Below are 15,529 nucleotides of genomic sequence, written 5' to 3' on the forward strand. Positions count from 1 at the left end.
GTTGTACAAATATTCGCGTTTGACCCCTGAAATTTCTTTATTCAAACAATATACATAAAACAAAAAAGAGGAGAACAATTAATTACCTGCCTTTTCGGTTGGTTTCCCTGAAACTTTTTTTCTTTAGTCACAAGCGCGCTTGTAAGCGGTCTCTATGTATTTTAATAAAGAATCTTGAAGAGTGTATATTCCGTATTGTAGTTAAAACACCTTTTGGAAAATATTATGTTTGGAAAAGTTTGGTTAAACGCATTCTTTTTCCGGGGACCTTAAGTGGAAAGAGCAACGCCGCGGTATTAAGCTAGTTAGTATAATTTGCAATCTACATAAGATTAAATAATTGGCTTAGTATTTACTAAATTTAATGGTATGTCGTCTTTTCTAACTTACAAAGATACAATATGCAAATTACATTAGTTTAGAAGAAAAGGTTAAAGGTCGCTCAGAATAGAGACGGAAGATATAGATACAATCGGTAAAGACAGAGAGAAAATAGTTTTAGAACAAAAACGTTTCTTATCAAATTCGCTCCAAATTTTACACATGAATAATTGATAAAACAGTAATCTAATAAAACTGCTTATTTCTAAACTGTAATAACAAGCGTTGGTGGTGTAATGGTCAGCATAGTTGCCTTCCAAGCAGTTGATCCGGGTTCGATTCCCGGCCAACGCACACTTTTGCTTTTTTTTATTTTATCGGCATTCTAAACTTTAAACAAATAGTACACAACGAACCCTTAAAAAAACCTTCGTCGTTCTACTTGATAAAATTTTTTTAATATCAACTAGCGGTCCGCCCCGGCTTCGCCCGTGGTACATGTTTACGTTTTCCCTACATAAGAACCATCGTACTTCAAGGAATATAATAAAAAAAGAATTATCGGAATCGGTTCAGCCGTTCTCAAGTTATGCGCTTACCAACACATTTTGGGATTTATTTTTATATTATAGATTTAAACTTCAAGCAAAAGTACGGCTAGTTAGTAGTAAAGATGACTTAGCATTATCTTCACAAGAAACAATCTTCATATCATCATGTATTGCGATATGGGAATAACATCGTTCTAATTAACGCACTTACTCACTACTCTGTCCTAGCTAAAAATAAATATAAATAAAAAATATTTTTTATTTATAAAAAATAAAAAATATTTTTGTTACTATAAATCGTCCATACAAATTAAATATTATGTTTATTCTGAATTATTTGTAACCGTACCTATTATTGTATAACAAATATCCTTAATCATCGTAGTTTTAATTTAACTTTTACGGTATTCAATATTTACATGTAAATCACTCATCATTATTTTTTCTTAAACATTAGGTTGCAAATGCAATTTTTTTTTTAGTTAAGTTGATTGTTCTTTATAAGTAAAAATCAAGGACAAAATATTAGAGATAATATTTATTTATTTCTATATTAACAAACCTCTAATGCATAAAAACTATATGTTTGCTAATTTAAATATTTTTTTTTCTGAATTAGCCAAAAATATTACTCCGATAGTCGCACGTATAAACACGTACAACATGCGAACATTTGCTAATTAGGACACCAATTAATCGGCTCATATCAGATATCCCAGTGCGTCATCTAACAAAGAAGTGGAAGATATTCTGTTCGTTTAAATTTTGTTAAGATTTATGAACTGTGAGTCATTTTCAGGGGATTTTATTGCAGAAGGAAAGACATGTGCGAAAACAATGTGTGAACAGATGTCTTCAAACTGTAGCTTTGGCTGGTAAATAAATCTGGAAATAAAAAAATATAAAAAATTAATTTCTTCAATAGAATGAATGATAAATCTATGGCATTTTTTTAGTAAAGTTTCTCTCTTTTGTCGGTATATTTGGACACAACGTAATGTTTAATTTATACAATCTATACTAATATTATGAAGCTGAAGAGTTTGTTTGTTTGTTTGTTTGAACGCGCTTATCTCGGGAACTACTGGTCCGATTTAAAAAATTCTTTCGGTGTTAGATAGCTCATTTATCGAGGAAGGCTATATAAGGCTATATAACATCTCGCTAAGACCAACAGGACTTGAGCCACGCGGGTGAAACCGCGGGTCGCAGCTAGTATATTATAGTCTAATGCGTAGTCTGTGTATTGTGTAATCAGGTGTAATCCTTAATCCCCGAAAATCGGCTGCGTTGATTTCAATTTTACCAGTACCTTTAGTTTATAACCTGTAATAACATCGTATCGTATACAGTCAAAACCAGCACAAGTGACTAGTTACAAAACTCCTTACAATCGTATTATAATTGACACATTCCTCTTTAATATTCTACCAGAGTCCATTATTGTATGTCGGCAAAGTCATAACCGATTCTTACTAGCGATGACATACATTTCAACGGAATACCATAGATTTCATGTTTCGACGCTCCAAATACTTTGTTCTTGTTAATGTGATCGAAGTTTACGTGATGATTTTTTTTATTTGATGACTAACCAGTTTTTAGTAACTTAGCGAGGAGTAGTTGAGCGTACATTAGCTGTCCGATTATACGAATACGGTTTTGAGATCTTTTTTAACCTTTTGAAGACATTTATTGTCATATGCATTGGTATTTGAGCTTTTTGTTAAATCAAGCTTTCCATGTGATTTGAGCTTTTTGTTTAATTAAGCTTTCCATGTGATTTGAGCTTTTTGTTAAATTACGCTTTCCATGTGATTTGAGCTTTTTGTTAAATCAAGCTTTCCATGTGATTTGAGCTTTTCGTTTTATAAATCTTTCGATATCATTTGAGCTTTTTGTTAAATTAAGCTTTCCATGTGATTTGAGCTTTTTGTTAAAGTAAGTTTTCCGTTTGATTAGATATTTATTTTTACGAATTTGGTTAATTTTTTTTTTTAATAATTTAGTTTACATAATATAAATTTTATTGTAAATACTGGTGATTATTTTTCCGACCCAAATATCGACCAATAGAATTGCACCATTCGACGTCACGTGGTACAACCTACATGGTAGTATACTGATAATTTTTTGAAAATTTTCTCTGGTCAACTGACAGGTTGAATTCACTAGTGAAATTATTGGCCGACATTTGGGACGTATAAATAATCCCCCGAATACCACACGAGCTTCAAAATTATCTGGCATTTCCCTCAAGGTTCCCTGCAAACAAATAAAGTCGTCAAGTTTTTCAGGAAAAATCACTCGCGCTTCGCGCTCGTGAAATTTTAACCTTGACTAAAAACTTGACTCCTTCATTTGTTTGCAACGAACCTATCATAAAGTTCCCGATAATTTTGAAGCTCTTGTGGTATTATAAGTGAAAAATAATTATTGAATATAAGTACAAATATCGAGCTAAAACAATTGGTACATAAAATAACGTTCTGTGTTCATTACTAGCAGGTATTTAGAAAAACAAGGAAAAACAAATACAAATATAGTACTGATAAAACCGTATTTAAACCTGTAAATGGTCTATACATTCGGATTACTTCTTCTTGTAAATTAATATCTTAGGCACAGAAACGGACACCATTATTGTATCTTTACGGGTTTCAATCTCGAAATTACCACAAAATTCAACTGTGAAAAAAAACAGACAAAAAATACCGGTTGAATTGACAACCTCCTCCTTTTTTTGAAGTTGGTTAAATTTCAAAAAATTCCTAACTGTATGTATCTGTCAACTGCGCTAGATGTGCTATGATGCTTTATCTAGAAAAGAAACAAGAGTTTGCAAAAATACGCCAAAAAAGAAAGAAAACTGACGATAAAACTTTTTTTACGTACCTATGTAGGAAGTAAAATTGAATATTTAAATCTATGCCAATAAAAATAGTCTACGCGAATAAAAACACGAGCAACAGCTAAACGAAAGTATAAACGAAATAAAAAATATAAATTTCGATTACAACAAAGCTTAAAAAAACAAATTTAAAAAATGTTTACTGTGTCGGTGGTCCACAATTAACTTTCTCGTGAAAGAAATAATTTAAATGTTCAAAAAGTGTGCATTCTCACAAATTGTGCTCGCTTCGGGGAGCTTTGAGTAGGGTGTCATGCGTTTTTAGAATTTTAGGACTTTCTTACTTTAATAAAACTAGAATATTATTTACAATATTATAATATTACCTATACGTATTATTCTTAAAAGATGTTGTTAAACATACCTACGCGTATTGGTATTTTTCCAATGCAATTTAATTTTATTGTGTGCAAGCTACGTTATTATTTGTATGCTCCGTTCCATAGTTATTTTAATTTATATGAGCTAGCTTTTTTATTTTTGTCCAGTTAAAATAGAATTTATAGTCACCATATCTGGGAGGGTAATTTGGCCTGGCACTTTTGACACGCGAACCGAATGTGTGGTCCCTATTTGGGATTTGGGGAAGTGTAACACGTGCTTTTGTTGTTTCACGAGATAAAAGTCAAGCAGACAATATGGCGCCTGAACAAAAACGTATTGAGAAGTGCAATAATAATGACAAATAAAAAATACCTGTGATGAATATTAATCATTACTTTGTCGACTTCAAATTATAATGCAAGGAGTCATAACAATTTTACACTGTTGGTAATTATATATCTCTCTAACAAATTATATTTCTATGTGTGTTGTACAATAAAGAGTAGGTATTCATTTCATTTCATTTATACATAATAATATATCAAAAACTAAGAAACATTTATAGACAGATATTATTATGTATCGTGTATTAGTTAGCAATGTAATAGCTTCCTAAATATCAAATAAATAAATATAAATAAATAAACATTTATTGATAACAAACGAAAATCATACTAATTTTATTATTACCTATTATTAAAACAACAGCAAAAAACTACTTCTTCCTTATATACACTAGATTTGCGAGTAAACAAACACATGTGTCCTTTAAATCTACGTCTAAAAGAAACCGCTGTAAAATTCTTAAAATTTTTAACACGTGTTCTATTTAAATGCCCATTCATACAATAAATCATTTATATGCATCCAACATAACAATTACCGCACGCTATTATATACCTTATTACAAACCCAAAAAGCTCAAAATAGCGTCCATTTAAACATAAAATACATACAATAAAGTAGGAAGTAGGAACGTGTAACTCAATACTAAATAAAGTTTCCTATAAGATACCGAGAAATTTGTCTATTTGTTTTCTTTTTAAATTGATTTTCGGTGTCATGTGTGGAACTAATATTGATTAATTACTATGGAATGTGCTAGGCTTAAGGTCATAAGTAGGTATATTATATTGGTTTGAAACTTACTCCACGACGTGACGGTATTTCCATGACGCGACCTTGAAATTTTGCTCTCAACGCGCCTAAAGAAGTTTCACTTCAAGATAAAAATAAAAGATCACACGATGCTACTTGTACAAAACTAGGTACTTAATATAAAAATCAAAAATAATCGATCGGCGACGATTTTTGTATCTTTGCAAAAGAAGTTTCACTTCTGACACATGTGCTCCGCAGACACGCTATTTTTTTATATTTGTCGATCAACTAGCTATCATAAGAAATTCTTATAAATCCAGTATAAATTAAATTAAACTATTGAGACGGGAAATCATTGTAATTCTTCAAAGCTCCATGTTATGTTACATTGATATTTTTATATAAGTGACGAGAAATTTATGACCTTTAAAATCATGTTTTGCTTGTATTTGTTTTATTCATAGACTACAAAGTTTATGGTTTACACTAGTACTCATTCTAGCAAGTGTTTCTCAAACTTAACAAAAAAAGTATAGAAAACAGTATAATGCTCAAAAATATACTGTAATGTAAGCAGATAAGGAATGTAATTTTTAAGAGTTACCTATATTTTAACTGAAATGTTATACTCAAAATATGGTTTTCATATCACCTATAACAGCATAGGAAGTACAGGTGTATACTGAATGTAAACAATGTTCACACAGAAACAAACACAAAAGAAGATAATGAAAACATCAAAAATGCAAAATAAATTGAACCTATATAATATTATTATGTCTCTCTCCATAATACACGGGTACCACCAGAAGGAAGATACCCGGTCCTTTGGAAGGCTTACGTGGGGACACAGGTCCAACACGCAGAGGCCCTTTAGAGAATTTAATGTGTTGTGGGACACCAGCCGCAGCCTGCCCATGACTGCACTATAGAGATACAGCCCTGGGCAGTCCGCGGCCAATGTAGGACTATTGCAGAAAAATGGAAATGAACAAAACTGGGTTATGGAAGGGGGTGTTAGATGGACTGGTATATTGGTTCTATGGGGACTATGGACGTCTGCCTTTTCAATATTAAAAATTGAAAATAATGGCAGACGGTGACTCGCCAGTTCGGTCGATGGGCTCCCAAAAAGGTTACCGAGTATGGCAACAAGGGGGCAACATCAGCTGAACGGCTAGGGGTGTAGAGAGGTGCGGCACCGGTTTCACCATCGCGGGCCCGCGGGCCCGGAGCGGGTTTCCCCGCTATTACGCCATTAGACACTTCCACCCCCGAGCATATAGCTCTGGCGGCTCCACTCTGGGCGGCCAACAAAGGCAAGCCAGAGGTGGGGGATCCTGAACCTCGTCATTGTTCACTCCGAACTGCCACTGGGACAGTCCAGAGGTGAGGACAGGGACCTCCCCCGGGAGCGCTCGGTTCCCGCGGGGTCGCTACTCCCCGACACCTCGCCACAAGGTGCCCTGCGGGGTGACTGACTGCACGGTTGGGATATCTATTGTAGATATGCCAACCGGGGGCGATGGGGTCGTCACATCCCTACGCCAATATTATTATTATTTATTGAAATTATTCTTACAAATTATTACAATAACTTAAGTCTAAGTCCCACAAAACTGCACATGCAGTTTGTCTGTGGGATCAAGCCTACAACTAAATATATTATATAATATATGGCTTAAAAGCTGCTCTACACACTATGGGCAATTTTGATTTACTTTGGAAAGTTCTTAAAAGACACTAAGTTTGAGAACATCTGAACACTAACGAATACAGTATTCCAGTAAATGCAGTAAAAGGATTGCAAACAATGACACAACGTTTAACGTTCGAAGAAAAATGTTATAAAACATACGCGTATGAAACTTAGGAGTTATGAGCAACCTGTTAAGTTCCTGCGTATTTTCACTTCAAAACTAACAAAGTAGTTTTTGTGTGTAAAAATTTAATAAGCACTTGACCGTGTATCAACTTGATTACTAGAAGAAAGTCGGTTGAGTGGTTTTTGCGAATGTACTACAAACATAAAAAAAAATAATTGTATTTGAAAATATTCTACGTAGTACGGGTATATATGTACTATGCAGTACTATAGCTTAGAATCTAAGCCTTAAATAACTGAAAATTTGATTTATCTGTGATGATATCATTAACTTTAAATATAAATCCCACCAAAACTTATCTAGCATTAAATAAATTATTGGATAAAATTTTGAGTGACTACCAAGTTCTTCTCTTTCAGCGACATTTGGAATCAGTATAACCTTCAATTTGAACTTTTTACATTATACAATATACATAACATAATATTCTTTACGAACTTTTTTTAGTTTTGGAGCTTTTTAACCCATTGAGCCCCGAACGGCCCAATCGGTCTACGACACAATAGATTTTCTATTGTGTCTGTGATTCCGGGGCCTGAGTTATTAAAAAACCGGTAGATAAAGTATACAAAATAAAAACAGCGTACAATGTCACGGTAGTAGCACAGTATTACAATATAGGAAATAATATTGTAATACTGTGGTAGAAGTGTGAGGAACATGTATCGGTTTGAATTTACGCGGCTCTTGGAATCGTAGATAATATTATTATAGTGATGTGATTTGTTATCGATTTTTTTTAATGTTTTCAATGTTATCTTGGTTATTTCTTATTGTTGTATTCGTATGTACCTAGAGATTTATTGTTAGACTAGCTTTCCGCCTGCGGCTTCGCCCGCGTTTTCAAAAAAAAACCCGCATAGTTCCCGTTCCCGTGGGATTTCCGGGATAAAACCTAGCCTATGTCACTCAGAAATGATGTAGCTTTCCAACAGTGAAAGATTTTTTCAAATCTGCCAAGTAGTTTCGGAGCCTATTCAATTCATACAAACAAACAAACAAACAAAAAATCAAACCTTTCCTCTTTATAATATTTGTATGTATAGATAAAAATGTTAATCAAACGTATTTTGTAAAAAAATATATGTTTTTATTTTTAAATTAATGTTCGCTAAATAAGTTGCTTAATATAAGCAATAACCATGTACTAAGTATAATATACCAACTAGCAAAAAATTCATTTTCAGTATGCAACATTAATAATGGTTTATTTTCTATTGTTATCAATTAATGCAGGACAAGGATCAAATACATAATAGCTTTGATTAATTATAAAATCTAATCAAGTAATTTCTACGTAAATCATTCGTATTTATCTATCTGCGTAATATCGTATATATCTAAAAGATTGACTGATAATAGTGAGATTTCTTTGTTATTGAATTAAATATACGTATTTAAGGCTGTGTACGCGGTCCGTGCGCTGTTTGGCTCAAATATGTGATTTTTCAAACCAGATTGTCCATCAACCACTTATCTTACAAACATATGAATTACTAATAATTTTAGGAAATTTTATTGTCTATGTAGTTAGTTAAGAGTTTTTTTCAATTAATGCAGTATTTCTGAATACCATCAAGATAACTGATCCGATGATTACTTGATTTCACTTTTAGTGTCAATTTCGAAGCTAAAAATATCTGAAATTGCTGACAGATCTAACACACAATTATTTTTAACTAACTGCAAAAATCCTTATTAAAATAGTTAGTTAAAAGATTTTTTTTTTTTTGGACTCCTAACTTACGAAATTAAAATCCGAACAATGTGATTTTTTTTAGAAATTATAGTCGACAAAATTATTATTTTCACCAAGATATTTGACTTTATTGAATATAATTTATACATATTGCAATAAAAGAATGTCTTACTTATAAGATAAAATTTAAAAAATCAACTAAGGTACCTCTATTATTTTTCTACAATTTTTTTTAAAGTACATACTATAAAACACTGCGCGCGACCCGATTAAAATCAGTCGGCAGCGAGCACAGGCAGCGAGCCTTTCCAGAGAGAGGACATGTTGCTCGGCGCTCTCCTGTGGACCTATGCTGTTCATAGTAAAAGGATAGCGCAAGCCGCGATCTATCGTAATAGATCGCGGAGTTTTTGACTTGCGTTAAATAGAATATGCGCTCTTAAGAATAAATTGGTGCATCCACATAAATTATAGAAATGTCAACCCACTTTAAGATTTAAAGAAATGAAAATTTGTCTTTCAAACACTTCAAAAAAACATTTCAACGGTAAACCGACATTCAAAGCCAAATTCAAAACCTCATGATTCATATAAATTTTCACATTTCTATCGAACAATTTCTTTCAATTACTGTTAAAAATTTTGATTTAATCGACAAAGCACATCACTAGTAAAGTGTAAACGTCACAAGAATGTCCACACTTGTACGTGGGTATCGTTCTAAACACACAACATAACTTGCACCATTAAAAACACCGAGTTCCGATCAATTGCCAGACAGACAATATTTTAGGGTTCCCTAGGAAAATAATTAACTGTGAGAACATTCTTTGCGAGAACATTTGAAAATAATAAGATGAAAAAGTAAGAAGATCTTTTATTTATATATTTATCGCTTGCCTCTATGAATATTGAATTGTATTAGATTCAACTATCTAGCTAAGTTTAAATTGTTCAGAGTTCCGCTTTCTGCTTATCACAACACGACGTTTTTCAGAGTTGATAACGCATGTTTAAATGCTCTCAAGCATCAAAAATTAAATAGTTTCCACTCCACAACATTGTTCATCAACTGTTACTCAACAAATGTTTACCATGAATACGAGGCTTCTACTTCTTCTCTTTCTTATATTTTGGCAATCCCCGATCCCTGCAGTGAGGACGGATTCTGCCAATGTCAAGTTTTGGACGGATCATCAGAGAATTGTATCTATCCAGGGACTGATCCCGTATTTGAACTGCTCAGTCTCTTCCGTGATTTTTCCTCAGCACAGAGTATCAAGTTGCTGCATTATAACCGTAATCATTGAAATGAACGATCAATTTTGATCTGTGCGTGCATTATACTTGACACTGGCAGAATCCGTCCCTATTGGGATCGGGAAGGCCATAAACAAATAAGAAGAAGATGATAATTTTATCTATCGTTTATGTTTAAAAAAAATGTTTATTTGGAACATGTTAGGTACTCTGTTCTAAGGAAAATCACGGATGAGATGATTTGCTTTACATTTACTTATAACCTTTTTGACAATAACGGCTTGTTTTACATATATCTATGCAGTGGACAGGTACACTGAATTGCATGTATCATAATTGTATTCATTGCCAAATCATACTATGTGATCTACATAAACAATGAAGCACTATATTTGATCTTAATGATATCATTTTATTGTTTTAGAGACCTAGCACTTTTGAGAAACACTCACGCATTATTTACTATGAGTATGGTTTTCTCAAAGGTTATCCTTATAGTGACAAAATGTTTTATGTTTTCCTTATATTTCAAGAACCTTTTCATGGTCTATTTTCTATTAGGACAAACTCAACAAATTATTGTATTGTAATTTGTCAAATTCTCAACGATCCTTGAAAAGTCCTTGAAAAAACAAAGTTTGAATTAAATGTGTCCGTTAAAAGTGGGTCAAAATCCAGTTTAAAGAAGTCGGTACTTATATACCCGTAAGTGAAACTAATAAAGACATTTTATAGTCAGATTATAAGGTCATAACTATATTTTCAGAACTCAGAATTTAAACGTAAACCGAAGATCAATTTCGATCTCTCAAGTGACAATATACTCACAATGTAAACAAAGTCAAACTTTAATATAAACATAGTTTCATACCGTGTGTTTGTTTAGGCTCATGACAAATGGCTTGCCCGCTGTGTGTGACGTGCAGACAGAATGGAGTTCTTTAGAAAAAGTTCCGTATATTATACTAGCTGTTTCCCGCGATTTCACCCGCTTTGCTACGCTTCTGTTGGTCTTAGCGTGTTGAATGTTGATATATTATAGCCTATAGTCTTTCTCAATAAATGAGCTATCTAACACCGAAATAATTTTGAAATCGGACCAGTAGATCCTGAGAAAAGCGCTTTCAAACAAACAAACTCTTCAGCTTTATAATATTAAATATGGTATAGATTATGTATAGTCGTAAAATGTATCCTATATGAACCAGATATAGTACAAATAATATATAGTTAACTAGCTTTCCGCCCGCGGCTTCGCCCGCGCATTCAAAGAAAAACCCACATAGTTCCCGTTCCCGTGGGATTTCCGTGATAAAACCTATCCTATGTCCCGGGGTAAAAAGTAGCCTATGTCCTTTCTCGGGTATCAAAATACCTCTATACCAAATTTCATGCAAATTGGTTCAGTAGTTAAGGCGTGATTGAGTAACAGACAGACAGACAGAGTTACTTTCGCATTTATAATATTAGTATGGATATGTAATTTATTTCATCAAATTACACATACAATTTAAAATCTATTACATTACATTTTTGGCTATGGATATAGCTAGGGGGCTAATTAGAGGGGGCTAGAGAGTGTCATAGACTACTTTTTACCGCGGTGATAGGTACACCTCATTCTACGTGGGCGGAGCTGCGAGCACAAAGCTAGTAATAAGTACATCGTTTATTTAGTTTATTTACTTATACATACATGCATATTGGCACTATATTAGTTAAAATTTTCGTTTCTTTGATCTTAAAATAACTTTCTTTCTTCTGTTGACAAGTCTTTATAATTCAATACATAACACTCATTTCATTACAATAGACATTATCTGCCATCTGAGTAAACACAAACTTTCAGTTTTAATTTTGTCTATTTTAGATCAAGTTAACAAGCGTTGGTGGTGTAATGGTCAGCATAGTTGCCTTCCAAGCAGTTGATCCGGGTTCGATTCCCGGCCAATGCATATTTTTTGTACACCCTATTTTTAATATTATCAAGGAACAGATTTATCTTTACATATTACAAAGTGCCTTGTTATTCTTATTAAGCGGTATTATTTTGTTTGTTTGACGTTTACATACATTCTGGATCAGGAATTAGAAGAACAGTTCTTTCTAAAATATATTCCAATTAGAATCAATTGACATATTATTATGCCAAAATATAAGAAACAAAATAATATCAAACAAATTGAGGGTAGCATTACAATCATCTGACTTTAAATTTCCATACAAATAACTGTCCGATTTCATGTTTTACTCACACACGCACATACTACACAGATGTACTTCACATATACAAAAAAAAAAAATACAAAAATACAAAAATCTTTATTGTTGCATAAACATTTTGTAGATAATACAATGCACTAATCTCCACACTAGGATTCCCTGTGTTGTGGAGAATAGTCTCTTCCAGCTTACGTCTATTTACAGTTTATACAGAGGTAAATTCTTAACTACGAAAATACATGCAATATGCTATTTGAATAAATTTCTGAGAGTGAATGAGATAGGATGAATGTCTTGAGTGAGTTTGTAGAATTATTTTAATGGTCTGAGGAAGTTTTCGGTGTGTTCGTAGTCCAAACCACAAAGGAATTTTTTTATATGTTTTTTGCATTGCCTCTTGGTCAGGGGTAGGAGGTTAGTTGCTAAATTTAGTTTTTCGTAAATAAAAGGACCCATGTATAGATATGATTTTTTGCCAAAATTTAGTTTAGTTTTAGGTCTATTCCATTTTCTACATCTTTGGGAACGAGAAGGGACATACATATTTGATGGTGCAGTTTTGTGGAACCGAAGAGCGACCGACATAATGTATAGTAATTGTCGCACTCGCATACAACCGGTCTCCTGGTAGAGGATATCAGTTGGGTAGCGACGGGGTTTCCTATATGATACCTTTAGTATGGCTCGTTGGGAACGCTCTACTCTCATTAAGTGTGTTTTATGTGCAGCACCCCATACTACAATGCAGTAGTTGATTATGGATTCGCATAATGAGCAGTAGATCATTTTAAGCAGTTTGTCCGAAGCGACTTGGCCCATTCTTTTAAATATATATATTAGCTTACGTAGGCGACCTGAGACATAATCAATTTGTTTTTTCCAGTTGAGATGGTTATCTACATATACTCCAAGATAACGAATATTTTGAACTTCTTCGAATGCGGGACAGTCGCATATTATGTTATTTTGTGAGCAGTTGCCATAGTGAAATTTAATGGCGAGACGCTGTTTGCATGAGTTTCTTTTGTTAACGCTGAAATTGATGACCTTTGTTTTTTCTGCGTTAAGCGTTAGGAGATTGAGATTCAGCCAATTAGAGACTTGCTTTATACCAGTATTTGCAACCTCGTACGCTTTTTCCCAGGTTTTGTCGTAGAAGACGATGGCAGTGTCATCGGCATAAGTGAAGATTTTTGATTTGGGTAGCTGTAAGGAACAGAGACTATTTATGTAGAGAATGAAGAGGGTCGGTGCTAGCACACTGCCTTGTGGTACGCCAAAGTTGATTGTGTCATAGCTACTGTGCTTTTGACCTATACAAGTTCTTTGCCTACGTTCAGTGAGATAGGATTGAAACCACGCTAAAGGAGTGCCCCTGATGCCGAAGGATTCCAACTTTTTTAAAAGAATGCGTCTAGACACTGTATCAAAAGCTTTCGCTAAATCTAGGAACACTCCAATACATTTATATCCATCGTCCAATTTAGAGGTGACAAAATCGATAAGATTTGTTACTGCATTTTCTGTTGATCTTTGGCTACGGAAACCATACTGGTTGTCTGATATTAATCGATTCTTTTCGAGATATTTTAGAAGCCTGGTATTCATAATTTTTTCTAGAATTTTGGAAACCGAAGTGAGAAGTGATATTGGACGGTAATTTGAGGGAATCGTGTTATCGCCTGACTTGAAAATTGGGCATACATCGGCCGTTTTCATTGAAAGTGGGACTATTCCGGTTGAGATGCTAAGGTTACACAAAAAAGCAATGGGTGAAGCTACATGATCTTTAGTTAGCTTAAGTATTTTGTTGGTGATTCCGTCCCACCCTGGTGCTGAACATTCCTTAAGATTGCTTATTAGCTTTTTCACTTCAGTCTCATCGGTTGCCGTTGCAAAAAAGGATTTACCCGACAAATTATTGTCATTCTGCGGATCAAGCATGTCAGCCAGCTCGACTTCGGATTTATTTAACAGACGTAGTGTTTTTTCAGCAAGATGCTCTCCCACACCAGCAAAGAAGCTGTTAATGTTATTTAAATTTGCGTCGGGGTCGGTAGATGTAGCTAACAGTGCTGTGCTATTAGAGGTCTTGTTTTTAATGTTACATATGCTCTTTACTGCCTTCCAGGTCTTTTTGCTGTCACCGTTTGCGTCACGTAGCTGGTTTCCTTCATATTCGTTTTTCAGGTTTTTTATAAGATTGTTACAATAGTTTCTATACTTTTTATATTGATTCTGTATGTTTAAGTCGTTTTTATTCTCTTTCTTTCTTGCTTCAATGTGTAGTTCATCTCTCTTGCGTATACATTTTATTAATCCTTTAGATATCCAAGGCTTTTTAATGTTTTTTGAGTTGCGTATAGTTTCCTTTGTTGTGAAATTTTGAATAATGTTACTAAGTTTGTTCGTGAAGTTACTTAATGCTTGATTTATATCTGTGTATGTATATATATAGCTCCAGTCCGTTTCTGAAACAGCTTTAGATAAGCTCGGGTAGTCGATTTTAGTTTTCAGCTGGTTTTTATGCGGTGAGCACTCATTAGAACAATTTTTGCCAAACCCTATGAGGACTGTGTCATGGTCTGTGATTCCTGACTCACATATCACGATTTTGGCAGATTTTTTGGATTTAATCATGACATGATCCAGACATGTACGATCATGGGTGGGATATGTATGGCCTGGATAGTAACCATAGTGTCCAGTAAGGTCCAGATAATCGGAAGCACGTTTGTCTTTTGTGTCCGTGGCGATGTTAATGTTTATGTCTCCTGTTATGACACAGTTTGCTACTTTGCATGATTGCATAACGTTTTCTAGGGAGATGGTAAAATTGTTTAAGTTATAAAAAGATGGGGATCTGTAAATAGCACAGATAAGGTATTCCTTACCAATATAAACAAGTAAACAGTTTGCTTCATTAAAAGGCGGTTCCTCTATTACAATCTGTAGAGAAGTTTTGTAGAAGACCGCGATGCCATCATTTTGATTGATATAGGGTCAGGGAGGAAACAGTGACTCAGGCGGCTACAGTGACTCATTACTAGTTCGGCTAGAATAAGACGTACACAGTTGTTGTCTACCTCCCTCGTTTGAAGCTAACGGTCCTCGGACTTGTACAAACCAATCAGCCGGCGTCTCAAGCGCCGAACAGTGGTGCCACCACGTGTTTTTGTTTTAGTGCTCACAAAATTATATTTTTAACGTAAGTTTGATTGATTTTAATATCTAAAGTATATAATAAATGTTG

At 33.9% G+C, this 15,529-nt stretch overlaps 1 protein-coding gene and 2 non-coding genes across 3 annotated transcripts; 2 read left to right on the top strand and 1 right to left on the bottom strand.

Moving 5' to 3' along the window:
* Positions 1–603: 603 nt before the first annotated feature.
* TRNAG-UCC (transfer RNA glycine (anticodon UCC)) lies at positions 604–675 on the top strand. Its single transcript has one exon. It is a non-coding gene; the product is annotated as a tRNA-Gly (tRNA).
* An 11,261-nt stretch (positions 676–11,936) lies between these two features.
* TRNAG-UCC (transfer RNA glycine (anticodon UCC)) lies at positions 11,937–12,008 on the top strand. Its single transcript has one exon. It is a non-coding gene; the product is annotated as a tRNA-Gly (tRNA).
* Positions 12,009–12,588: 580 nt separating this feature from the next.
* On the bottom strand, positions 12,589–15,087 carry LOC149898510 (uncharacterized). Its single transcript, XM_090114829.1, has one exon. It carries the CDS (start codon positions 15,085–15,087, stop codon positions 12,589–12,591), a length of 2,499 nt encoding a protein of 832 aa, XP_089970955.1.
* Positions 15,088–15,529: the final 442 nt, after the last annotated feature.

Source organism: Colias eurytheme, chromosome 22 (genome assembly GCF_061535395.1).
Source record: "Colias eurytheme isolate Ceu_HAF_F1 chromosome 22, ilColEury1 Martin Lab GWU primary, whole genome shotgun sequence".
Classification (NCBI taxonomy): domain Eukaryota; kingdom Metazoa; phylum Arthropoda; class Insecta; order Lepidoptera; family Pieridae; genus Colias; species Colias eurytheme.